Consider the following 25,747-nt stretch of genomic DNA (forward strand, 5'->3'; position numbering starts at 1 on the left):
TTAAGAAATGTCATGAAGAAGAACTACTGAAATGGTTAAGTACACAAAAGACAAGAATGTACCAGAGGAAGGTTGTTGTCATATACAAAATGTACTCAGAGATCATCAGATGTCCTATAAACAATGACTGGACAATTGTCACATACACAGAAATTCCAAGGATAATAGCTAAACGTAAAGATATAAGAAAAGTATAATAAAAATCAACTTTTTTCTTATGTCTATCCATCCATTATCCAACCCGCTATATCCTAACTACAGGGTCACGGGGGTCTGCTGGAGCCAATCCCAGCCAACACAGGGCGCAAGGCAGGAAACAAACATCGGGCAGGGCGCCAGCCCACCACAGGGCACACACACACACACACGGGACAATTTAGGATTGCCAATGCACCTAACATGCATGTCTGTGGACTGTGGGAGGAAACCGGAGCACCTGGAGAAAACCTACGCAGACACAGGGAGAACATGCAAACTCCACACAGGGAGGACCCCGGAAGCTTACCCAGGTCCTCTAACTGCGAGGCAGCAGCCCTACCCACTGCGCCACCGTGCCGCCTTTATCTGATGTATAAACCAAATTGTATTATATGATATAATCTACTGTTGAATTCTGCTCTGTACTTATAATATTTCTATTGCACCATTATATTGTATTGAGGATTATATGTGTTCTGTTCTGTGTATTGTATTGTAATTACCTTTTTTGTTGACACCTACTGCACGCCCAACCTACCTGGAAAGGGGTCTCTTCTTAAATTGCCTTTCCCAAGGTTTCTTCCATTTTTTTGGGAGTTTTATCTTGTCTTCTTAGAGAGTCAAGGCTGGGGTGCTGTCAAAAGGCAGGGCCTGTTAAAGCCCATTGTGGCACTTCTTGTGTGATTTTGGGCTATACAAAAATAAATTGTATTGTATTGTAAACCAATGAAACAGGCAGAGTAAAATGTATTCATTGATTGACACTGTGTGCTAATTGAATTGTTTATAAAACGGACCTGTACTCTTTGTTTATTGATCATTCTGACCATGCTGTAACAGACTGCTGTGATGGATGCTCCCTCTAAGGCATTTGCCGAGGAGTAATTAAATGACAAAATGAACAGCTTTTCTCCTGCCTGATTACTGACTCAAAAAGGTTTTATCAAACTTGTCCCAGTTGAGAATATGTTTCTTTCTTTAATTAAGATGTTGATTTCTACCACACCACACATTCACAAGCACAAATAAAAATGCACCCTGCAGAGCAGCATCTAATTCTGTACCATTAGTCCTTGTACGTGCATGACAAAATTTAAGAGATAAAGCAGCAATTATTTAATAAACAATACTCAAGTAATCCATTTGTTTGTTGAAAACTTACAATTTAATATTAAAATACATACCACTGTGCAGGGCTTGGGTCATGGTAGCACAGTGGTTATCACTACTGCATCATGGGTACAGGGACCAAGGTCAATTACTAGGTTTGTTACTGTCTATGCAGAATTTAAACATTCTCTTATATGCAAGTATGTGGGTTTTCTTTGAGCATTTCTGTGAGCATGTCCTCACAGGTGGTGCAGTGGTAGTGCTGCTGCTTTGCAGTAAGGAGACTGTGGAAGATTGTGGGTTTGCTTCCCAGTTCCTCCCTGTGTGGATAGCGCTTTGAGTACTGAGAAAAGCGCTATATAAATGTAATGAATTATTATTATTCCCATTTCTCTCTCACATTTCAAAGATGTACACATTATACTGCTTTACACAGTGGCATTAAACATAAGGCAGAAAACAACCTTGGATAGGATGTCACTCTGTTACTTGGACCAATTTACAGTCAACAATTAATCTTATGCACACATCTGTGAGGTTGTGGGAAGAAAACTCGAGTACTAAGAGAAAACCCCATGCAGTTGTGGGGGAATGTGAAAGCTCTACACTGGCAATGAAAGGGCAAAGGATGTAAAGGTAGAATGCAGGATGCATGAGGCCACGGCATTAAGCACTGCACCACTATACTGCCATAGGTTAAATCCATTTAACTTAGTTTATTCTTATAATATGTAGTTCTACTTATATGCTCAGTGCACTATACATTATTACAAATACAGTGTGAATAACATAAAACATAAATGCTGATCTAAATTGGCCCTCTTATGAGTTTGTGGGTATGAGTATGCTGTCAGATGGACGTATTACTCCATTCCACCTGATGCCACGGCAGTCAGTGGCTCTTGGCCACTTTTTAAAGTAGATGGAAGGTTTAGTAAATGGGTGGATGGATGGATAAGTGGATGTCTGTCCCAGCCTCTCATCTAGGGTTATCTCCAGCTTTGTTTCATTCCTCTGTAGCACTCCCTCTGCTAAAGAAGTGGACAGCTAGATAAACCACCGGCTTTTTGCTGAAGGCAGAAGCCACCTGTTGAATTAAAACAGCTGAAGACAAGAAATGACTGGAAATTTAGACATTTAAATGGGAGGATATTAATAAGTGGCCACCTGCTACGCCAGGACCAATTTGAAATCCTTGGCACACACAACTGGAAATTTAATGAGCACCATGCAGGTTCTACATTGATGGAAAAAGCATGTTTTATAAAAGCATTTCTAAAATCAACAGTGTATTTTCCATTAAGGTTTTAGCTGACTTTACAAAAAGATTCAATATTTATAACCTCTGGTTTAAACGAGAGTTCCTTTCTCTTGTATCATAAAAGGCTGCAAAGAAGGCACCATCAAAAAGGTGTTTATGAAGCCAAAAAAAACCAATAACTGCCACCTGAAGGAGTCACAATCTGGGTTTTGATAATGACCATTTACTTATGGTCAGCCACGTTTTACAATATTTTAGATGTTCCAGATGAACCACATCATCACGACCCCTTTTACAAAGCAGTCTACCAAATATTACAAAAAAAGTCTCAGTATGAATAAGTAACAACAACAGATGTTAAGTGTGTGTGTCTGCTCAATGTACAGTTTATCATTTTCATTAAATGAGATGGTCTCCTTGCAGGCTGATAATGTTACAAGAACAATATAAGTCTTTGTTAAAATGCTGGACCTTTCTGAGTGACTAGTGTAGAATGTGTGAAATGACACCCAGACGCTAGCTGCAGAAGACAGACTGTCAGGTGACAAGCCTGATCATGAGTCAAAGACTTGGCTCTGTGGAGCTGCACTGCTGTCTGGTCTGTGATAATACTGCTTACATTTAAAAGACAGGGAGAGACAGCACATCACACCTGGAGGGTTTCCATTTTACAAATGGTGATTCCCTTAGTAGCATGCACTGCATGTTACAAGTAGCCACTTTAATAACTGTGCGTATACATACTGTATATAAAATCTCAAACCCACTTAATGAAATTCAGGATCATAATGAGGCAGAGCCTATCAATGCAGCACTTTGTGCAAGGCAGGAAGCATGCCTGAACAGGGTACCAGTGCATCACAAGCCACACACGCACATACAGAATTGCCATTTACCCTAACCTACACATCTTTGGAGGTGAAAGAGGAAAATTGGAATACCGACAGGAAAACCATTGCAGGCTCTGAGACAGCATGCACACTATAGAGACAGGGACTGGCCATGGGAGTTAAACCCCGGATACTAGATCTGTGAGACTACAGTGCTAGCCACTTAGGCACCCTGTCACCCACATTTTATTGTATTGTAAACAAATTTAAATTGTGATTGTAGTTTGATTGCATAAAAAACAACCAACAGGCAATGTCATAAAAGAAATAAGATACCTTATTTCCAGTCTGTCCCTCATCTCCTGCTTAATGAGCCATTATGCAGTTAGGTGTCAATTATTAAAGTTACAACACAGAGAATTCCCTGTGATTCCCCTACTAGACATGAACAGTTCAGGATGTAAGGGCTTGGGCCAAAAATGTGCTTGGGATACCTGCAGCGGGCAAACTCCCCTTGGAACTTGCACCATCGATAGCCATGAAACCATGATGGACACCCAACAACAAAAGTAGGTGCAAAACAATACTCCATGCTTTTTATTTCAGTTGAACAGAGAGTTCTTTGTGCAGTCTCCTTTAATAAATAAGCCACTAAAGAATCCATTTAAACTAATACTCTTCTGTGGTAAACAAAAATCAACGAATAAATAAATCCAAATAGACAGGTTAAAAATCAAGAATAAAAACACTATGTTATCCTGTCCTTCCAGCCCAGCATGTGTTTCTCCCTCCATCTCCCCAGCTCACCCTGCAGTCCTTGCAGTCAGGCTGAGATACTGAAAGCTAAGGTCTCTCTCTCTCTGCCCTTCATCAGGACCACTGACCCTTGGCATCCATTGTGGACCCCCAAGTATTTGCAGGAGTGGGCCACCTCTACATCCACTCCCTGAACAATGACTGGACAGTGAGGCTTTTCAGTGCAGCAAATGTCAATAACCAGTTCTTTGGTTTTGCTGATGTTAAGATACAGACAATTCTTTCAGAACCAAGAAAAATTGTACATTTACTTAACTTTAGATTGGAGAATCAAAATCATTTTTTATATAAATAATTCCTTCTTTAAAAAATGTGATGCAGTTTTTATATTGTTTATTTGGAATAGGAAGAAGTCCCAGCTGAACAACTCAGTTCTGCAAAGCAGAGAGACTCCTATTAACATCCATACTCTGCCACCTAGAATGACATGTACAGCACCGCACCCCTACTAGTATGGCTTAATACGAAAAAACGATTCAGTATTTTTGTCTTGTTCTAAGTACCAAGATTATTACAGTTAACAAAAACTAAAATCAAAACTGAAACTATTATTAAAAAAACGTAAACTGAAATAACATAATTAACAAAACTGAAAATAAAAACTAAAACTAAAGGAAACTATTAAAGTAGCCGGAAAGACTAAATGAAATAAAATAATAATTTACTAAACATAATTTTAGTTTTCATTTTTGAATGAATATTCTTGCTGTTAGTTGTTAACCCTTATAACTTTTAACTCTAAAACTGAAAATCATCCACAACGGCTGGTGACGGAGGGCGGGTGTTCACACAGCATTTGCGGTGACAGAGGGAGCTGAATACGCACGTAAAGCCTGTGGAATAGAAAGCGATTTACGTGCCGCCTTTCTTTGCACTTGTTGTATATCAAGATGTAATTCAAACACCTGAAATCAGAATGTGCCGGTTAACAAAAACTTTACTGCATGGACAGAAAAATCACGAGTGAGTAACGTTTCAGTTTATTTCTCAGGTGCATGCTTTGTTGTTGACAGTAATTCACCTGCCACTTCACACACGAAGTATAGTAATCATGAAAAAAATTCGACCTCGACATTTTGATGAATCTTGACGTTTTAGACCTCCCCAAGTCCGAAAATACAGTTTTTTGAATTATGTGTGTGTGTGTGTGTGTGTGTAAACACGATATATCAAAAACACAGCTAGACAGATGGATGAAATTTGGCATGTGGTTGTTACACCAAAACTGCAGATCTGGGTCGAATCCATTAACTGGAAGTGGTACTTTACCTGAACACATACTTGATTTTTTTTTATTCATGCAGCTGCAGAGTCCGATTTATTCAACTTTACTTTTATAATAATTGTAATTGTAATTGTAATAATAATAATATAAAAATATAATCACTGTCTTGCGGTTTACTTCTCAAATATCCATCCCCATATCCGAGTACACAAGAAGGTCTAGGGGAGACAATTCTCGATTTTTGAAAATAAAACGGCACTGATTGAGAAACTGACTAGGTCGTCATACAAGATTGTTTAACAACAAAGTGATAGAAACTTAGTAAAATTCCTGAGTTGGCAAAGTCTCTACTGAATCTCTACATCTACATTTATACAAGTAGGTAGGCAAAGAGAGTCTGCCAAGTGATGAAAAGCTAAACATACTAATGTGTGTTTGTATTTATTCTGTATTTATTGATTTGTTTTTTAGTTCATATTCACAGCTCAAAATATACCCGATATTGTGAAAATAATGCAGTAGGAGAATTCTGTTTTAAAATATCTGTCCCATTTTTTCAATTTCAAGTTTCTCTCTCTCTCAAAACAGATAGTTGAAATATCATATTCTTTTTGTTTTAAACATCAGCCATATCATACATATTACATACCAGGGATTTTTCCTGCCTTGCATCCAAACCTTGCAACCTGCGATCCTGCCCTGATAAACAGGTTTAGATAATGTATATATTGTTCTTAATCTCAGATGCTGTCTCTGTCATTTTGTGCCTGTCCATACTCTTATTACCTACTCTTACTCTGCTCATTATGGGTTTACTGTTCTTATGGTGTGGCTATTCAAGTCTCACTGCCCCTAACCTTCACACTACATGCTTGTTTTTCTTTGTTTCCCTCAATACAGCTAGGTGGGGTCTGCACACTGATTCAAGCCTAAGACCCCTGTTCTTCCTTAACACCAATGATTTTCATGGGCACACCTGTCAGAACACAGTAGAATCTCTTTTCTTATTTTTTTTATATCTTTTCAGGCCTGCAGGTGCAAAATTCTGTCTATAAATTGTTTGTGCCTGAGATGGAATCAGAGATCAATATGGCTGGTAGAAAATAACAAAGCCCAGTGTTTGAGATTTTTGAATGCAATATTGAAGGCATTCATTATAAGCACATTGTCATTGGAACAGAATACAGTATGTTGTGTGCTGTAGACATTTAGAGTTAAAAATCCTCACACCTTAAAATTTACCTAAATTTCATTACAAATTGGCCCATTCTGGGCAATAAAAGGAAAAGAAAAAAAGTGCCGACAGTCAGCACAGATTTGTTCAGCACAAATGACATAGAAAATATTTTAAAAATTATAAAATTGTGTAAAATTCTTCATATTCAATACCTGGTTTTGATTATGCTTGTTTTTATCAGAAAAAAACAAAACCAAATAGTAAAGTGTGTTGTGTAGTGTAGTAAGCTTCTACTAACATTAAACTCATATTATATTCAAACCCATTAAGTGTACAGTTCTGTCTCACTGTGACACAAAAACTAAACTCCATAGTAGCTCTTTAACCATACTATAATTACTAAAACTAAAACTGAAACTAATATATATAAAAATAAAATAGAAATCCATCCATCCATCCAATATCCAACCTGCTATATCCTATTTTGAAAAGTAATATTCCCCTACATTGCTCTGGATACATGGCAACATCTATAAATTGCAAAAATCCTATGGTTCAGTACTCACCAAGAATCAGATGTAAGCAAAGTCAACACTTGTCATTTTCAGTTACATCTTTTATAAGCTAACCACATACTTCCTCTCTCCCTAAAGTGCATGCCATACAACATATGCAACAAACATATAGTTGAGGCCTTTAGGGAATTACATATAGATAATGTTCTGGCATCTTCTGAATCACTTCATTCTAAATGCAACCTCTCACAAAAAGCATTTCTTCCAATACTTGCTAGTCAGAAACTTTCCTAAAAGCAACATAGCTCACTTCTGTGAACGCCCCCCATTATCATCTTCTGAGGCTTCATTATAAAGTATCATTACTAATAAAGCAATATGTTAAAGTCATACCAGTGATTTCTGAATAACAGACCTTTAGACAAACTGAGATAGCACCATAAATGGCACCTTACAAATAGATCTGCACATAATGAATGGAAGTCCTAGACAGAAGACTTTCATTGTTGGTTTGTGCATGGTATGGTCTAATTGCACACTGCACACATCTCACTTTACTTAGATTGTCAAATGTTTCCACTAGATTAGACCCCGCCTCCCTCAACCACATGTTTTGCTTATGCCTCTGGCTTTTTCTGTGCTGGACTACAATTTTCCCATCACCAAAATCATTTCAAATCCTCACCCTTTTTGACGTTCACGAATACCAGAAGGAGCAGCAGTAGACTACTAGCTTGGCCTTCCATACTACAAGGCAAAAATGCCCTGTCTCATATAAACTTAGAAAAGATTAATTTACTTAATGATGACCAACTTTTTTGACGACCAAATTTTTCAGTACTGGATAGTCCTTTATCAACGCCATCCTTCACTGACCTTCTTTAAAGTAATCATTGATCACACTGAATCACAGTGAATCTGTAAGCCTTGGTGCCATTTTGACATTTCTATCTGCCTACTGTCTATATTGTTTCTTTATATTTTTCCCTTTTTCATTTACATAACATCTCTCATTTCTTTTGGTCTAGTTTATTGTTTGCTTCATTTCTTAGCAAGAGGGTTTGGAATTTGACCATTTGATAATAAATTCAATTCACGATTGCATTTAATGTACAACATGTTTGTTGTATAGAAAAAAAGATGTTTTTTTACCTGTGTCCATGTGCTGCAGCTTGGCTGTATGAGTTCATATCCCCATGAGGCATAGCACAGATCCCATTTCTGTACATTGTCCCAATCATTGGGTCTGCTCCTCTCTCCAACAGCAAATTGACAAGCTCAAAGTTACCTGTGGAGAAAAACAAATTTTTCGGGGCATTCAGTTGTTTGCTTGAGAGGAATTACTAGTGTATCTAACCACAAGAGCAGAACAAATGGGGGACTAGGAGAGAGATGACTATGAAATTTATTATACTGCTATCTGTTCATTCTACTGTCTTCTACTGTATACTTTGTGTTAAATTTTCATCCATTTATATCTTAAGCTGCATATACAGTTTGGGGTTTTGGGATGCTGATCCAATTACGGGGCATCCCTACACCCACACACCTACGCTAACTTACAATTGGCAAATTTACAGTTGACAGTTAACCTAATCTGTATGTGTTTGGAAAAGAACACTCAGGAACCATCAACCAACAGTGTTACCTACTGCATCATCATCCCAGCTTACACTAAATACATAACATAACTGTCTTAGACCTGCTGTATCCAATTCAGATTCATGGGGGAGCCTAATCCTATTATGGCAGCACTGGGTGCAAGCCAGGAAACAACCCTGGACATTGTGCCAGTCCATCGTAAGACACACATGGACACACTTCTAGACTCACAACATGGCCAATTTGATAAAACCAGTTATCCAAATCTGCATGTATTTGGGGATATGGGAGGTAAATAAGAGTACCCTGTGGAAAAATAAACAGACACAGGGAGAACAGATTCCACATGGATGTCTGAGTGCAGGATTCAAACCCAGGTTATTGGATCTGTGAGAAAATAGCTTGACTCCCTGTGCAACTATGTCAGAATATAATCTTATATATAAACGGCTATTCGTGGATATGTGTGTGTCTGTCTGGCTCGGAAATGAGAGGTGGAGTCAGGGTAAGGGGTCCACCTCCAAGGAAACAGAAAACTCTCTTAGCCGCTAATAACACAAGCGGGACAAGCATGTCAGCAAAACAAAACCTCAGAAGAAAGACAAAGTCGCTTAGCTGCTAACATCGGCAAAACGGTATCCCTTTTACTTTTCCTCCCACTGGTAATGCACAAGCGATGCAAGCACGTCTACAAAACTAATCCTCCTAGGAGAGAGACACTCAGAGTAGATCCTTTCAGTTACCTGACATCTCTACATTTTCATTTTTCTTCTGACGATTTCAATAGTTTCTAGGGCCCCAGGCTTTTTACAGCATGGGCTTACACAGCTAGTATAATATAATATAATATAATATAATATAATATAATATAATATAATATAATATAATATAATATAATATAATATAATATAATATAATATAATATAATATAATAAACATCTACATGTGGAAGTGTGTGTGTTTGTCTGTCCAGCCTGGAAGTGCGAAGCTTCAGCATGATGCTCAAAGAAAGTGACTATGTCGCCAAAGTGAAACTGCTGAGAAAACAGAAACTTGCTTAGCCTCTGATACACGAACGAAGCGAGCACATCGATAAAATGAAACCTCCAAAGACTGAGAAATTCGCTTAGCTGCTGATAGACAATGGAGGCGAGCAAGCACACTGGCAAACCGAAACTGCCAAGGAAAGAGAACCTCACTTAGCCAATAAGACACAACCGATGCAATTAATTGATTGAAGTGCTAGAATCCATCGTTTCTAGGAGCACAGGATTTTTACAGCAAGGGCTTACACAGCTAATATAATATAATATAATATAATATAATATAATATAATATAATATAATATAATATAATATAATATAATATATACTAATAAAAGGCAAAGCACTCACTCACTCACTCACTCGCTCACTCGCTCACTCGCTCACTCGCTCACTCACTCACTCGCTCACTCACTCACTCACTCACTCACTCACTCACTCACTCACTCATCACTAATTCTCCAACTTCCCGTGTAGGTGGAAGGCTGAAATTTGGCAGGCTCATTCCTTACAGCTTACTTACAAAAGTTAGGCAGGTTTCATTTCGAAATTCAAAGCGTAACGGTCATAACTGGAACCTCTTTTTTGTCCATATACTCTAATGGAGGAGGCGGAGTCATGTATCGCGTCATCACGCCTCCTTCGTAATCACGTGAACTGAAAACAAGGAAGAGATTTACAGCACGACTCAAACGCGGGAACGAAGGTAAATGACGTTAATTGTTGAGTGTCTTTTAATACTGTGTAAGCATACATATTAACACATGTGCAATTAAACGTGTGCATTTATGGGGTGATTTCTCAGGCTTAAAAGCTCGTCTTTTATTAAAAAGGTAAATGCAAACTGTTTTCATTCTGAAGGGCACAAACCAAGTTAGATTTCAGCTGTTAAACGCGCAAAAATGACAGTACACCAGATAAATAAGCGCAACATATTATCAGTTGTATTGTATGCTTACAATACATATAGAAATGTGTTAATCGTTAACTAATAGTATGGGATGGTGTTTTTCGACTCGCGCCTTGATTTAAACGATTGCATGTCTTGGTGGGTTTGCGTAGCTTATTGTCAATATCTTTACACCTCTTTTTAAGACTTATTGACTGAAACGGGCTTTCACGAAAAAAGTTAGGGCTTTGCTACAGGATACACCCTCCACAAGTTAAGGAAGTAAAAATAAAGGTATATATTTCTGTTTTATTTAAACCTTTTAAATTCGTATGCATAGCCCCATTTGGCTGTTTTAGTTTTTTTTTCTTTCTTCAGTAATATTTAATCTCCTTAAAGAAAAACAACATATGCATTTTACTTTTTTTGTATCTCTTTAGTAATATTTTAGTGTATAAGGATAACCAGTATTAACACATGTGCAATTAAACGTGTGCATTTACGGGGTGATTTCTCAGGCTTTAAAGCTCACCTTTTATTAAAAAGGTAAATGCAAACTGTTTTCATTCTGAAGGGCACAAACCACGTTGGATTTCAGCTGTTAAATGCGCAAAAATGTCGGTACACCAGATAAATAAGCGCAACATATTATCAGTTGTATTGTATGCTTACAATACATATAGAAATGTGTTAATCGTTAACTAATAGTATGGGATGGTGTTTTTCGACTCGCGCCTCGATTTAAACAATTCCATGTCTTGGTGGGTTTGCGTAGCTTATTGTCAATATCTTTACACCTGTTTTTAAGACTTATTGACTGAAACGGGCTTTCACGAAAAAAGTTAGGGCTTTGCTACAGGATACACCCTCCACAAGTTAAGGAAGTAAAAATAAAGGTATATATTTCTGTTTAATTTAAACCTTTTAAGTTTGTATGCATAGCCCCATTTGGCTGTTTTAGTTTTTTTTTTTCTTTCTTCAGTAATATTTAATCTCCTTAAAGAAAAACAACATATGCATTTTACTTTTTTTGTATCTCTTTAGTAATTTTTTAGTGTAAAAGGATAACCAGTATTTAAACCTTTTATGTTACTTTATAAAGTTATTTTACACAATGTTGAAAAATTAATAAGAAAGCTGCATATTTTGGCAGCTGCTGCTTTAATTTTCAATGAAATGAAAAAAGCTCTCCAAGAGAAAACCTCAATGAAGAAGAAACAGTTTGCACTATCTAAAAAGGAGAAACCCTCATTTATAAAAGTTTGCTGCAGATGACTTAACTGAAAATAAATGAATAGTTCCTATGTGTGTAATACATATTTATCTATTTGACTTATGCCTTTATTCCAGCAACTTGCAACATCTGAGGTACAATTTGTTACATTACTTTTGTTTTTTGCAGCACAGGCAGGTGAAGTGACTTCCTCAGGGTCACATAGTGGTGTCAGTACCAGGATTTGAACTGACAAACTCCGGGTTTGCTGAAATATTACTGAAGAAAGAAAAAAAACGAAAACGGGCAAATAGGGCTATGCATACAGATGTCCATCCATCCATTATCCAACCTGCTATATCCTAAATACAGGAGCCAATCCCTGCCAATACAGGGCACAAGGCAGGAAACAAACCCCGGGCAAGGTGCCAGCCCACCGCAGGGCGCACACACCACACACACCCACACACCACGGACAATTTAGAATCGCCAATGCACCTAACCTGCATGTCTTTGGACTGTGGGAGGAAACCAGAGTACCCGGAGGAAACCCAGACAGACACGGGGAGAACATTCAAACTCCACGCAGGGAAGCGAACCCGGGTCTCCTAATTGGCACCTTTCACTGCACCACCATACCGCCCGCATACAAACTTAAAAAGTTTAAATAAAACAGAAATATATATCTTTATTTTTACTTCCTTAACTTGTGGAGGGCGTATGGCGTATCCTGTAGCAAAGCCCTAACTTTTTTCATGAAAGCCCCTTTCAGTCAATAAGCCTTAAAAACAGGTGTAAAGCTAAACTTGCAGCACCGCTATTCAATTACACTTGTCTAATGCTTCTCCTAAGGGGAGATACTGTGGGATCTGGGCATCCGTCAAAGCACCAATCACAGGCCCGATTAGAAAGCGGGAAGCTGTGATTTGTCGTCTCCCTCCCATGTAACAATCACAGCCCGTGTTACAACGCACTATGTATGTATGTGTGTGTGGATGTAGGGCTAAGGATATGAGTAACATCTCACTATTATAAAACATTTTAACTTCACGCAAGACAAGACAGTGAGACAGGAAAATTGGTGATGTACAGGCTTTTAAATTATTGACAGGCAGAGCGACAAGCAGCACAAAGCCAGCATGAAGTCCACTTCTCCTTAGCGTTCATTCAGCTCCCCACCCCCTTGACAATGCGAACTGCGCCTCCAGGGAGGGGGGTTTGAGCGAACGTGCGTTCAGCCCTCACAAAACCACACACACACTCCTCCTCCTTCCGAACGCACAGAGCGACAAGCAGGCATTTTGGCAGAAGCAGCACAAAGTCCATTTCTGCTCAGCGTGAGTTCAGCTGCCCCCCTTCACAAAGCGAGTGCAGACACATTGACGTCTGATCGCTGTGTGCAGTGTGCAATGTTGGTCTGCGGTGTTTAAGAATGTAGAAAGTGTTTAAGAGCATAGGAAGTGTTTATAAGAGTGTGGGAAAGGTTAACAAGAGAGTGGGAAAGGTTAACAAGAGAGTGAGAAAGGTTTATAAAAGTGTGGGAAGGGTTTATAAAGCCTTAAAATATGTATAAACTAGCAAAATACCCGCGCTTCGCAGCGGAGAAGTACTGTGTTAAAGAGGTTATGTAAACATATATATACATAAACATACTGTATATACATAAATATATACATATACACATCCACATATATATACATATATCAACATATATATACACATACATATATATATATAATAATATATATACACACACACGCAGACACATATACATATATATACATATACATATTTGTATATCTACATATATATACACATATACATATATATACATATTTGTATATCTACATATATATAAACATATATACATAATATACATATTTGTATATGTACATACATACACATATATCTATCTATCTATCTATCTATCTCTCTCTCTATATATATATATATATATATATATATGTATATATATATACACACATATATATATACACAACATATATATACATATATAAATATATATAAATATATATATATATATATATATAGCTGATTACCCAGTGGATTCGCTGACTGAGTGCAAGAGAAAAAAATAAAATGTATGTATAAAATAAGTTTAATTGCCAAATTTATTTTTCCACAAATAAAGAGCACTTACAATAACATAGAAATCAATATAAACAACATTAACATCATTATCATTTGAGAATATGAAGTAATATATAAGAAGCACATTGCATATAAATATAAAATTATTAAACAGTAAAATGTTCTTCTATAAAACACTACTGTGGCTATTCGTTTGTCTGTCCACGATTTTAAATGAGCTGTAGCTCGCAAACCGTTTCACCTATTGACTTGAAATTTGGTACACAGATACTACGTCACGTCTACTATTCGCTTTCCCACACATATGAATACATATATATATATATATATATATATATATATATATATATATATATATATATACACATACATATACACATATATACATATACATACATAGTGCGTTGCAACACGGGCTGCGATTGTTACATGGGAGGGAGAGGACAAATCACAGCTTCCCGCTTTCTAATCGGGCTTGTGATTGCTGCTTTGACGGATGCCCAGATCCCACAGTATTTCCCCTTAGGAGAGGCGTTAGGCAAGTGTAATTGAATAGCGGTGCTGCAAGTTATTACTCTTTTTATCTTTATTTTATTTTATTGTAGAATCAACTCACAGCTGCGCGCACCAGTGCGTGCGTGGCGGATGCGTACGGCTGACGTTTTCATTGTCTACCACCTTCGCTAATCATTCTTGAGGCAGATTGAAGAGTTAAGTGCCAGCTTAACTGAAAAATTAAAGAAAACATACTAAGTTTAAAAAAAAAATCAGTTTTAACGGGTAAAGATGCCGACGAAAGAAGAGAAGCAGCGGGACGCTAGGGTCAAGAGCTGCTCATTAAGCAGCAAGCTCATCAACCTCTGAGCAAACGAATGGTAAACGTACAGAGAAAGAGGATAAATACTATGAATGGTCATGTCAAGTGTATTCACTCCACGTTATCGTGCAGTGCGCTGTTACTGGTATTTTGATAAAAGAATCTGAATAACATATAAGAAGCGTATAAATTATTAAACAGTAAAACATTAACATTTAAGAAGTAAAGATACATTGAGTACTACTGTAGTGCTTTCGGGTATAGTACATTTTTTGTTTGCCCATTACATGCATAAATGTATACATTTTTTTGGTGTACCTACCCAAGAACACGCGACATGACCCGGCAGTTAAAAATTTATCGCTCCAGCAATTTTAACTCTGTTACAAAGTCATCTAATATGGTATTGCAAACGGCAGCGGGAGCGTTTCTATAAACTCAATTTAAACTTACTGTTTACACCGTGCTTTGAAGATGCATAGTATGCGACACGTGTTTCGCCGTAATTGTGGGCTCATCAGGAGTACGCAGTCACTGCACTCCCTTACGGGAATCGATCCTCGGACGTAGAGGCGAAGCCCCTAACGTTGTGCCACGGCGTGAGGTTCGTTCATTTGACAGCATATAGATCGGGGTAATTACATTGCAGGCATTCGTAGTCTGATTCACAATCTGATTGTATGGGTGGTTACCTACCAGGTAACGCTTGTGGTTGGTGAGCAAGTCGGCTAACTTCTGTCACGGTGCCCTCTTTCAGTTGCGAGAAGCAGATCATACAATGGTTGAAATAGTTTAATATATATAGCAAAATCACCGCGCTTCGCAGGGGCGAATATGGTATTGCAAACGGCAGCGTTTCTATAAACTTAAAGTTACGGTTTATACCGTGCCTTGTTTCATATTCTTTTCCTACCTTATCAATTGTGTAATGTGTTTTTTGAACAGGTTTGATTCATGGAAGAGATCACTCCTGCTGCGTTCAGTCACTTCACGTGAGCCACTGTCTTGTGTGATGTTGCGATGTCCACGGGTTTATTTAATGTTAGCTAAGACCCGGCAGTTAAAAGTTTCTCGCTACAGCAATTTTAACTCTGTTACAAAGTGATGCAAACTCTCGTTTATACCTCGTGTCTTCTCATTAAAACTTGTATCTCGCGAATATGGTATTGCAAACGGCAGCGGGAGCGGTTCTATAAAGTTAAGTTAGACTTACGGTTTACACCGTGCTTTTTTATACCTCGTGTCTTATGAAGATGCTTGTATGCGTCACTCACTCGCTTCTTATTGTTTCGCTGCCTTGTCAATTGTGTAATGAATGTTTTCTTCTGTGCTCTTTGGGGCTCCTCCTTCTTTTCTACGTACTGAGTTCACAGTCAGTTCACGTGATTACGTGGGAGGCGTGATGACGCGACACGCAACTCAGTCTCCTACGGCCATCTTGCTGCCTACCATTACAGTATATGGACAAAAAAGAGGTTCCAGTTATGACCATTACGCCTAACTTTTGTAAGTAAGCTTTTGTCATATATGTGTATGTGTGTGTGTATGTAGTGTGTGTATATGTATGTGTATATACTGTATGTGTGTATGTGTGTGTGTATGTGTGTGTATATGTATATATATATGTATATATATGTATATGTAGATATGTGTGTATGTAGATATGTATATATATGTATATATGTATATGTATATATATGTTTACATAACCTCTTTAACACACTACTTCTCCGCTGCGAAGCGCGGGTATTTTGCTAGTTTATACTAATAAAAGGCAAAGCCCTCACTGACTCACTCATCACTAATTCTCCAACTTCCCGTGTAGGTAGAAGGCTGAAATTTGGCAGGCTCATTCCTTACAGCTTACTTACAAAAGCTAAGCAGGTTTCATTTTGAAATTTTACGCGTAACCGTCATAACGGTTGACAACGTCCGCCATGTTAAACTTTCTTATTTATGGCCCCATCTTCACGAAATTTGGGAGGTGGCTTCCCTGCGCTAACCGAAACCGATGTACGCACTTATTTCGGTGGTATGACGCCACTGTCGGCCGCCATATTGAACTTTCCAACAGTCTTTGTTACTTATGGGCCCATCTTCAAGAAATTTGGTACGCGGGTTTCCAACGCTAACTGAATCCTACTTACGTACATATATACGTCAATAGCCTGCAGCTCGGTCGCCGTGTGAGGCGGCGTTGGGTCCCCCATCCCCACGCCTCCCATGTAGTTGGCTGCCTACCTATATAAGGCCGTCCGTCGCTCAGGTCTCTTCATTCCCTTCCTTGCTTTGCCACGGTATTTACGTCTCCCTGTTGATAACTGCAGCCTTTTTATTTAATCCACGGCTTCTCCGTTGTTTTATTGTTCATTTATTACGATTATAGTTATTGTGTAGGTATTTTAGACTTAGTTTACATCGTTCAGGTACGCATTTCCTTTATTGTTCCAACCGTACCCCCATTAACATGTCTATCGAGGTGATCACCATCGATCAAAGAACTGTCACTTACTGAGTGGTTTCCACACCCGGAGATGGTGACTGCCTTTTCCATTCTCTGTGTTACATATTGCACGGCCATATCAGGCTCACTCTTGATATCTGGAGGAACATTGTGTCTTATGTATTGAATGACTGGGACAGGTTCAAGGTGTGGACTGGTGACAGTTCAGGAGATAATTATACTACACAGGAGCACTATAAGAGTGAAATGCTTAAGCCCTTCACCTATGGTTCTGCATGTGAGCTGATGGCTGCCACTGAATTGTTCGGTTGTCGCTTTCAAGTGTACCGAAATGGCCAAATAGTTTACACCTTTGGACAACCGCCAATGCCTCTTAAACATCTTAGATTCACAGGTGATGGTTTGAGTAGTGGACACTTTGATGTTTATGAATGTTTAAACTCTCAAAAGCTGGATGTGAAGTTATCGATGAAACCCATTTCAATTCAAACTCCTCCAATTTCCAATAAGACTCTGCTTCACAATGACAATTAATAAGTCTCAGGGACAGACCCTACAAAAGGTTGGCATTGATTTGATGAAAGATTGCTTTTCACATGGCAAACTATACGTTGAGAGATCCTTAACAAATAATTATTGGTATATTTTCCCTCAGTTTAAAAAGGTTTACTTTTCTTTTTAATAAAAATTTTAAAGCAGTACTTTGCCGCTGCGAAGTGCGGGTATTTTGCTAGTATAATATAATATAATATAATCAGTTTGGGCCTGCTGTCTGCATAATCCTCCTGTGACTGTGTTTGTTTCCTCTGGGTAACCCCGCTTCCTCAAACATTTTAAACATGTGTTATGTTTCCGAGGCGCATGGGATAGGTTCTGAACTCCTTGAACTTGAAAAAGATTATGCAGCTTCGAAACTCAAACTGGCTCTGTTTCCCACAACTCTAAAAGCTGGACAGCCTAGTCACAACAGTCAGTTCAAGAGCATACTCAAAAAAGCTCCAGCAGATTACGAAGTATGCAGCTAAAGTTATTGGGGCTGATGTAGATGATTTGACTAGTGTGTGTCAGAGGGCAATGCTAAAGAAACTGGAAATCATCTCAACTGATGACAGACATCCATTACATGTAGAACTAAACCTCAGTAAATCAGGAAGGATAGTTGCTTTGAAAACCCACACAAATCGCTCCAGAAACTCCTTTCTTCCTAGTGCCATACGACTTTTCAATAAGAAATATCGGAGATAATGTTTAAGGTTTTGATATATATCCTGTTACCTTTTTTTTTTTGGTGTAAATATATATCTAACTGCCTTACCTTAACCTTTCTTATTTCTATTTGTCTGTTTTATTTCATTCTGTCTGTTACCTGTTATTAGATGCAACTGAGAAGGCAAATTTCATGTTTTCTTGTGTAAACATGACTAAATAAAGAAACCTAAACCTAAACCTATGTGCTAGGATGTGTACATTATTTGATAAGGCGCATGGAGGTGTTTCATTGTCATGATTTTGTGGAACTCTCAATATAAAAATAAACCTTAAAATTCAATCTCTTTCTTCACCTGGGTACTGGGAACTACTTTGAACACTATAATGCTGCAAATTAAGTCATTAGTGAACCTATGTATTATGCTGAGGGATACTGCATCTGGATGATCTCAGAATCTGTTCACCACTCACTATTAGTGTCCGTGGACATGCCAAACTATACAGTAAGTGCAGTGTATTCCCTCCAGGGTTGTAGAAATCCGGCTTTCTTTGTTTATTTTTTTCAATTATGCTGAGTATGACTTGGCTAAGTCTTAGGTTTGCTGATCCCTGAGTAATTTAAAGCAAAATATTCAATCAGGATAAGTGAGCAGGGCACTGCAGTAAACACGTTCCATGCCATGTTTGTTGATTAATAGTCTGTATTTGCTTATTTTAATATCACTTTCCTTTGATATTAATCTAGTGGTCTACTGTAAACCTTACCTGCTGCAGAAGCTAACTGTAAAGGAGTTTCAGCATAATTTTCTTCTCCATCTTGCAAAGATCCTTCCACACTTGCACCTGCATCCAGCAGTAACTAGGCAAAGAAAACCAAAAACAAAAATGAGTTTTAGGACAGAGAATTCTTTTGGGACCTACACCTGACAGAATATTTCTTATGAAGTGCTTGGCTCAAAAAAATATATCAAGACCAGCAAGTCTGGGATGTCCAGTAACTGAATATCTTTAGCTACTCTTCCTCAAATACAGCCTATCATTGTGTTCAGTTCTGGACTCTCTAATATAGTTTTTTAACTTTTTTCAGATATCTACAGTATCTATAATTGTCTATCAAATTACCTATCCCTGTGTGTTCAGGGAAATACCAAAGTGCATCAGAAAGAGTTATCTCAAAGAGGTGACTGGATGTCCCAGGGAAGACGCTCAACCCAAAAAAGGTTGGAGGTCAAGCAAGATTACTTCCCCTGTGGTCATGTAGTTCCAGAGAGGTATAAAGGAGGACAAGTAAGAAGTTCAGTTATGATTAAAGAATGGCTTAGAACTCCACCTGAGAGGTCACTTCAGGTTAAAGATCTACTCTGAAGAACTCTCACTCTGATAATTGGATATGTGGAAGCACCTTTGAGTTGCCAATTGGGCTTTTAATTTGTTTAAGAGCTACACACTGATAACTGGGGGAAAAGAACAAATAAGGACTACTTTAAAAGAAATGCATCTAGAGTAAAATGTTTACTGTAGAACCTTGTGTCATAATTAACTAAGTATACACAGCCAGTCACTTTCTACCATATTTAAGTTAACTGCATGTATCTGTCATTCATCCGTAAATCAAATTCACTGTGGAGCTAGACAGAAGTCAGTGAGCTTCTACATCTTACTTTGCTACAGGTCTCCAAGTAGAGATGACTTAAGTTAATGCTTTTTTCATTCCTATGCAGTTGGATAAAACAATCAGGTAACAAACAGCTGTTTGAGCACATAGTTTGCAAACTCAGGGACTGTGAGCAGGAAGTTAATGCAGTTACTTTACAATTGTGGAAAACAAAAAAAGGAAAAAGAGAGAAAACTTAAATTTTCTAACCTGCACAACTGGGATGTGGCCATGCAACACAGCAAATGTTAGCGGTGTCCAGTGTCGCGTCTCTGGGTAAACTGAAGGATATTTGTGCACTGTATTAGGAACCTGCAATGCAAGAATAAGTTAGAGGGTTAAAATATGAAATATTAAAGTAAAACAAAATATCTCATTTGGTCAAGGGAAGTAGAATTGTACTCACAAGTCTAGCACCCTGCAACCATTTTCTTGCCAGTGCAGAATAGTGATACTAGAAAAGTCAACAGCTGTTGCAAGAAATTTATAATAGTTGGGAGCCCTCATGACTGTCTTTCATGTTAAAAACATGACACATAAGGTAAAAGATACAGAGAAGTGTCACTGTTACTGAACATGGTAAACTACAACTAAAGATACACACAATGAAGAACTCAAAATACAAATCAACAAAAGAAAATACAAACTACCTGCTGCGTACGTTGGCCTAGCTAAACAGGCCTTGCAGTGCATCTGTCTGGTGAGGTGGCTCATCCACATGCCCATCACAGTTCTACACCAAGCATTTCCTTTACCTGCCATCTTTTCCTCTTCAGACCCTTGTCCTTAGTGAGTTTAATGTTCATGTACTCTCATCCCAGCTTTTTACTCTTAACAGCATCTGGCCATATGCTGTACTTAAATCCCATGCCAATGTCACTTTTGGCTAAACCCTGAGATTTCCAGGATTGGGACAGCCTTTCATCTGTTCCACTAACACCAGCCTAGGACTTTCTCTAGTGATGCCTGCTTTCCCTGAACTTGTATTCTCCTTAAAAGTCCTCGGCCTCCGAAGCAGAAACCCAGCTACATTAACTAATAACGTTACAGCACAGCACACTCCCAGACATTCTCATCTGAGACAATATGCCCTTTACTGCTCAAGAAGTATTGATTTCATAGGTGTTTCACCTTAACAACATTCCATTTTTCAAGAAGAAAGTCAGGTGCCCCATCTTGGTTTCCCACTCTCTAGTGTCCCAGGATGTAATACACACTTACCCCCTGAGATATGTTCCCACCCCAGAAACCCCAGTGAGATTTTAGAAACTCAGGAAATCTGTAGCTTTCCCACCATAGGAACTAGGGCCGTTTGTAGTTCCTGGTACCTTTTTTTAGCCCCTATACCAGGGTACATACTTTTTGTTCGACTAGGAACTCTCGTTGGTAGGGCTCGAATATGAATTGTACCAACTGTCTGACCACATGCACTGACCCATCTCACAAATTATTAGTAGTTTGGACTTTGAAGAGTTATCAATAAAGATGGAATGCTGCACTTCGTACCAAATCATTTTCATAGTTGCCTCCCTGGTGCATTACACCATTCACTTCATTATAGCAATAATCTGTGAAGCTGTGATTGTTTTGAAGCAATAAGGTGCAGGGATTTCCCAGTAAACATCCAATTGCAATGCACTTTGCACCACATCACTCTTCATAGCTGCCTCCCTATTGCACTGTGCTATACAATGCATCAAAGCAATTATAAAACCCATGATGTCACAATTGCTTTGACGAAATAAGGTATGGGGGTCCCCAGTGATCTCCTAAATGTACGTCACTTAACACTGCATCACTCTTTGCACTTCATATATTTTGCATAAAAGCTACAGTTCCTGTTGTACGGTGGGAATGTAACATATGAAAGTAGTCAGGGACCACAAGTGGCAAATGTCATACAGGAACTCTTTTGATTCAAGTTTCTCTCCTGTCTTTCTCTCTCTCTCGCTCATGCTGGTGCTCCTGTACCTTCAGGACCTTTTCATGCTTTCATGCTTTCAGTGTGCTTTCTCCAGCCTGGAGGTCTCCTATAGCACGCAGGCCTCTCTTATGGATGTCTAAAGCAACCTCTAGGCTACCAGATACCCCCTCTCAACCTAATTAAAATATTTTAAAGAGGAGAAAATTTCTAATTTACATTCCTCTTCCTTAATTATTCAACATTCGATTAGTCTCTTTTGGGGACTTAACATATTTTTCAGTGTCTTCACAAAGCTACAACTGCACTGCTACATAAAACAGAATATACAGAGCCATGTGTACAGAATTCTGTGGAACAGGAATGTATTTACAAACTCCCTGCTGCTAACTAGCTTCATGTCACACAATTCAGGAAACCACAACAAAGCTTGAAAACAGGCAGTCCGTCAATAACACATTCCATGCTGACAAGGGAGATGAACTTAAAGTCTTTTGTTACATGTCCTTTTGATGTAACTCAATAGACTTAGGCACTGTTAATCACATCCCACAAAGAAAATATATCTTTTGACATTTTCAGCAGCTAATGCTGATGATAATGATAATTAAAAAGTAACTTTCTAAAATGCAATGTTTACTGTCTGAGGTTTCCTCCTACATCCATCCATCCATGCATCCATCAGACCGATGCCACGGCTCTCACATTGCACATGATGGGAGATCACTTAGTGTACAAGCAGAGAAACTGGCAATCATCTGAAATTACACCTCCTCACAGTGTGTGGCTGTATCGAACATTTGATTGTTCAAGATTTATTTTACACTGATACTTCTTACAATAAGAGTAAAAGCTGGTTACACATCTTCCCAAATGCACAGTAAAATTGGTAGGTTGTGAAACCCCTGCAATTATTTAACAAAGCCAATATTAACTCGAGGGAGATGCAATTGATTGGCATTATTTTCACAGTTAAGCTGTACCTTATTGCTTTACTACTTAGTATGTGGTGCATTAATCCTGGTAAACACAGTGCTGTTAAGAAACTAGATGTGGGATATACATTCAGAAACATGAAGGTCTGCTTTCTGAAGCCGTTGTCATTATTTTCATATTATTTTAGAATGGATTTAAAACTAATGTGAAGGAGTGTCTGTCGTGGGAAACAGTTTACCAGTTGCACTAGTGGAGTAGTGGGCAGGATAAAATCCAACACTAAAGCAAGCCAGAGACATCAGCAATGACTAGTGATTGTGCATGGCAGGCGGGGGTGGTGGCAGGGGGTTTTGACAGCGGTGGTTGTGTTGGGCAGAAGTAATTGCAAGGGGGCCATGGTAAAAAACAGTTAAGGACCGGCAAAATTTTCATTTTAAAGTTAAAAATATTTATAATAAAGTAAATAAAAAAGCATTTAGCCTCAAAACATGTGATAAAACATGTTTAATTGTGACCAGTGTGGCTAAACAATAATATCATTAATGCCTTTTGTTATGAAATGGTGCGCTATGTGTATTATAGAGATTGATGGTATTAGATTTAGGTTCCAAATTCACGACTTTGGGTTTTAATTTATGTATTGGATGTTGTCACCAGGTTTTCTTGCTACTGTGGTAATGTATTTGGCTTTGTTTGTTGACAATCGTTTATCTTCTGGTTCATTCTACAACTGCCCTGGTGGTCTACCTGATTGTTAAAACTGCTGGCAGCCTGCAACATTTTAAAACTGCCCACCAAATCCAACAATTCAAAAATAAAGTAAAATAATTCAGAAAAATAAATCAGAAAACTCTAAACCAACACAAACTCGAATGAAACTTGACAGTTATTCATTTGGAAACATCTGTACCTTAGAGTAGCTGTCTTAGCTCCTTACTTTAAATCTTTACCTCACAAAAGTTGAGAACACTGAATAAAATCCATGCTTTCTTCTCTTTTGAAGTCGCTCTGTAAATCTGTGCATGAGACTTCCTCAGTTGTAACATTTAAATCAAGACATTTGTCCTTTATCTGCTGCATTCTGGGTTATTTTTCTCATTTATTCTTTATAAGATTGGATTTGTCATGCTTTACTATTATTTTAAATATATATTTAATTATTTTTCATTATCCTTAGTTCATGGTGTCTTAATGTTTTTCTATTTTCCATCTATTTATTGTATAACCCATTGGAATATGGAATGGCATGCACTTGTAGTATTTCTCATGAGCCAGAATGATGCTGAAGAGGATAAAATTAATGTATTTTGAAACAGAAAAACAGAAAGAGCTAAGAAATAACTTTGCTGTCATTCTGGACCTAACTAGAAAAGTTTCACAACCCTGTCTACTGTACCTAGTCCAGTGGTTTGCCTCCTTGTATACTGTGGCTGTCCATTTGTCTATCTAGGAGTTTAAATCACCTGTCACCTGGCACTATCCGCTTTCGGGGTGATGATTGACCTCCAAGGTTATTCTTCTTTTTATTTTTATTTTATTGTAGAATCAACTCTTGGCAGTGGCCAGCAGGGCAGCCATGCGGCGCATGTGTATGGGCGCCGTTCTCATCCCTACCACCTTTGTCGTCACTTCCCCTACTTCTTCATATCTTAAATCATTCTTGAGGCAAATTGAAGACTTAAGTGCTAGCTTAAGTGAAAAATTAAGGAAAACACACTAAGTAATTGCAATACAAACACTGACTTAATCAGTTTTAACAGGAAAAGATGCAAACGAAAGAATAGAAGAAGCGAGCCGATAGGGTGGAGAAAAGAAGAGCTGCTCAGGAAGCAGCAAGCACATCAACCTCTGAGTAAATGAATGCTAAACATACAGAGAAAGAGTATGAAAACTATTAATGCTCAAGTCAAGTGTATTGTGTATTGTTACTGGTACTGTACATTTCACAGTACTCATAGAACTTGCTCCTACTATTGTCTCTTTCACATACTCTCTTTATCGTCACCTCTTTTCCTCCTGCCAGTGAGGTCCAGCCTAGCTCAGTCCGTGGACAGTTAACCAGTTCATCCATTAAATAGCATCCAGGGGTTATTTGTGAGGCAAGTCCCTCAAAATACTTCAGGGATAAGGACTGCTCTCTGAAAGTCCTAGAGTCTTAACCTCTTAGCCAGCTCACTCTGGTGGCCCCAGCTATCCATGCATCACTGTGTCCCAATTTTATACCCATAGTGTCAGATACCACTGGTGGCTTCCATAATACCTGCCCTTAATAATATGCATAAATTGCCACATGGCATTCTAGGGGATTTCTCCAGGCATCTTGTCTGTCCCCATGATCTGCCTCTATGTCAGAGCTCACAGAGTAAACATTATGTCAATACTGTTCCTAGGCAGGGTCAGTGTCAAGTACATTACTTCTCTCTCATAGAGGGCCTAACTGGGCTCCTGTTCTGTGTTACTCATGTCTGTCTACAAACTCCTTGTCCAACCAGCTACCCATTGCACAACTTAGTATGGTGCTAGTCTTGCAGGGCCAGATGTGACTATCAGACAAAAATACACATCTGGGGACAACCTGTTACGAAGTTTGTAGTGAAAAGTGACCAAATCCTGCGCAGCAAAGGTTACAATCACAGGGCTTCTTCCTAAAACACCCACCCTCAGTTCCTCCAGTCCATGCATTTTAAACCTCCACCGGAGTTTCAGGGGGAGAGCAAAAGATACTAAACAAAAGACTTGACGCTGAGAAAAAATA

General features: G+C 38.4%; 1 protein-coding gene across 1 annotated transcript in view; it reads right to left on the reverse strand.

The window, feature by feature from the left end:
- The window catches only part of btbd11b (BTB (POZ) domain containing 11b), a 523,531-nt gene that overhangs the window by 44,871 nt on the left and 452,913 nt on the right, over positions 1 to 25,747 (reverse strand). The window contains exons 7-9 of the mRNA XM_028815917.2: positions 20,346 to 20,447; positions 19,247 to 19,340; positions 8,285 to 8,420 (exon numbers count right to left, since the gene is read on the reverse strand). Coding sequence (XP_028671750.1) covers positions 8,285 to 8,420; positions 19,247 to 19,340; positions 20,346 to 20,447 — 332 coding nt within the window. The remainder of the gene's footprint in view (positions 1 to 8,284; positions 8,421 to 19,246; positions 19,341 to 20,345; positions 20,448 to 25,747) is intronic.

The sequence above is a fragment of the Erpetoichthys calabaricus genome, chromosome 1 (genome assembly GCF_900747795.2).
Source record: "Erpetoichthys calabaricus chromosome 1, fErpCal1.3, whole genome shotgun sequence".
Classification (NCBI taxonomy): Eukaryota; Metazoa; Chordata; class Cladistia; order Polypteriformes; family Polypteridae; genus Erpetoichthys; species Erpetoichthys calabaricus.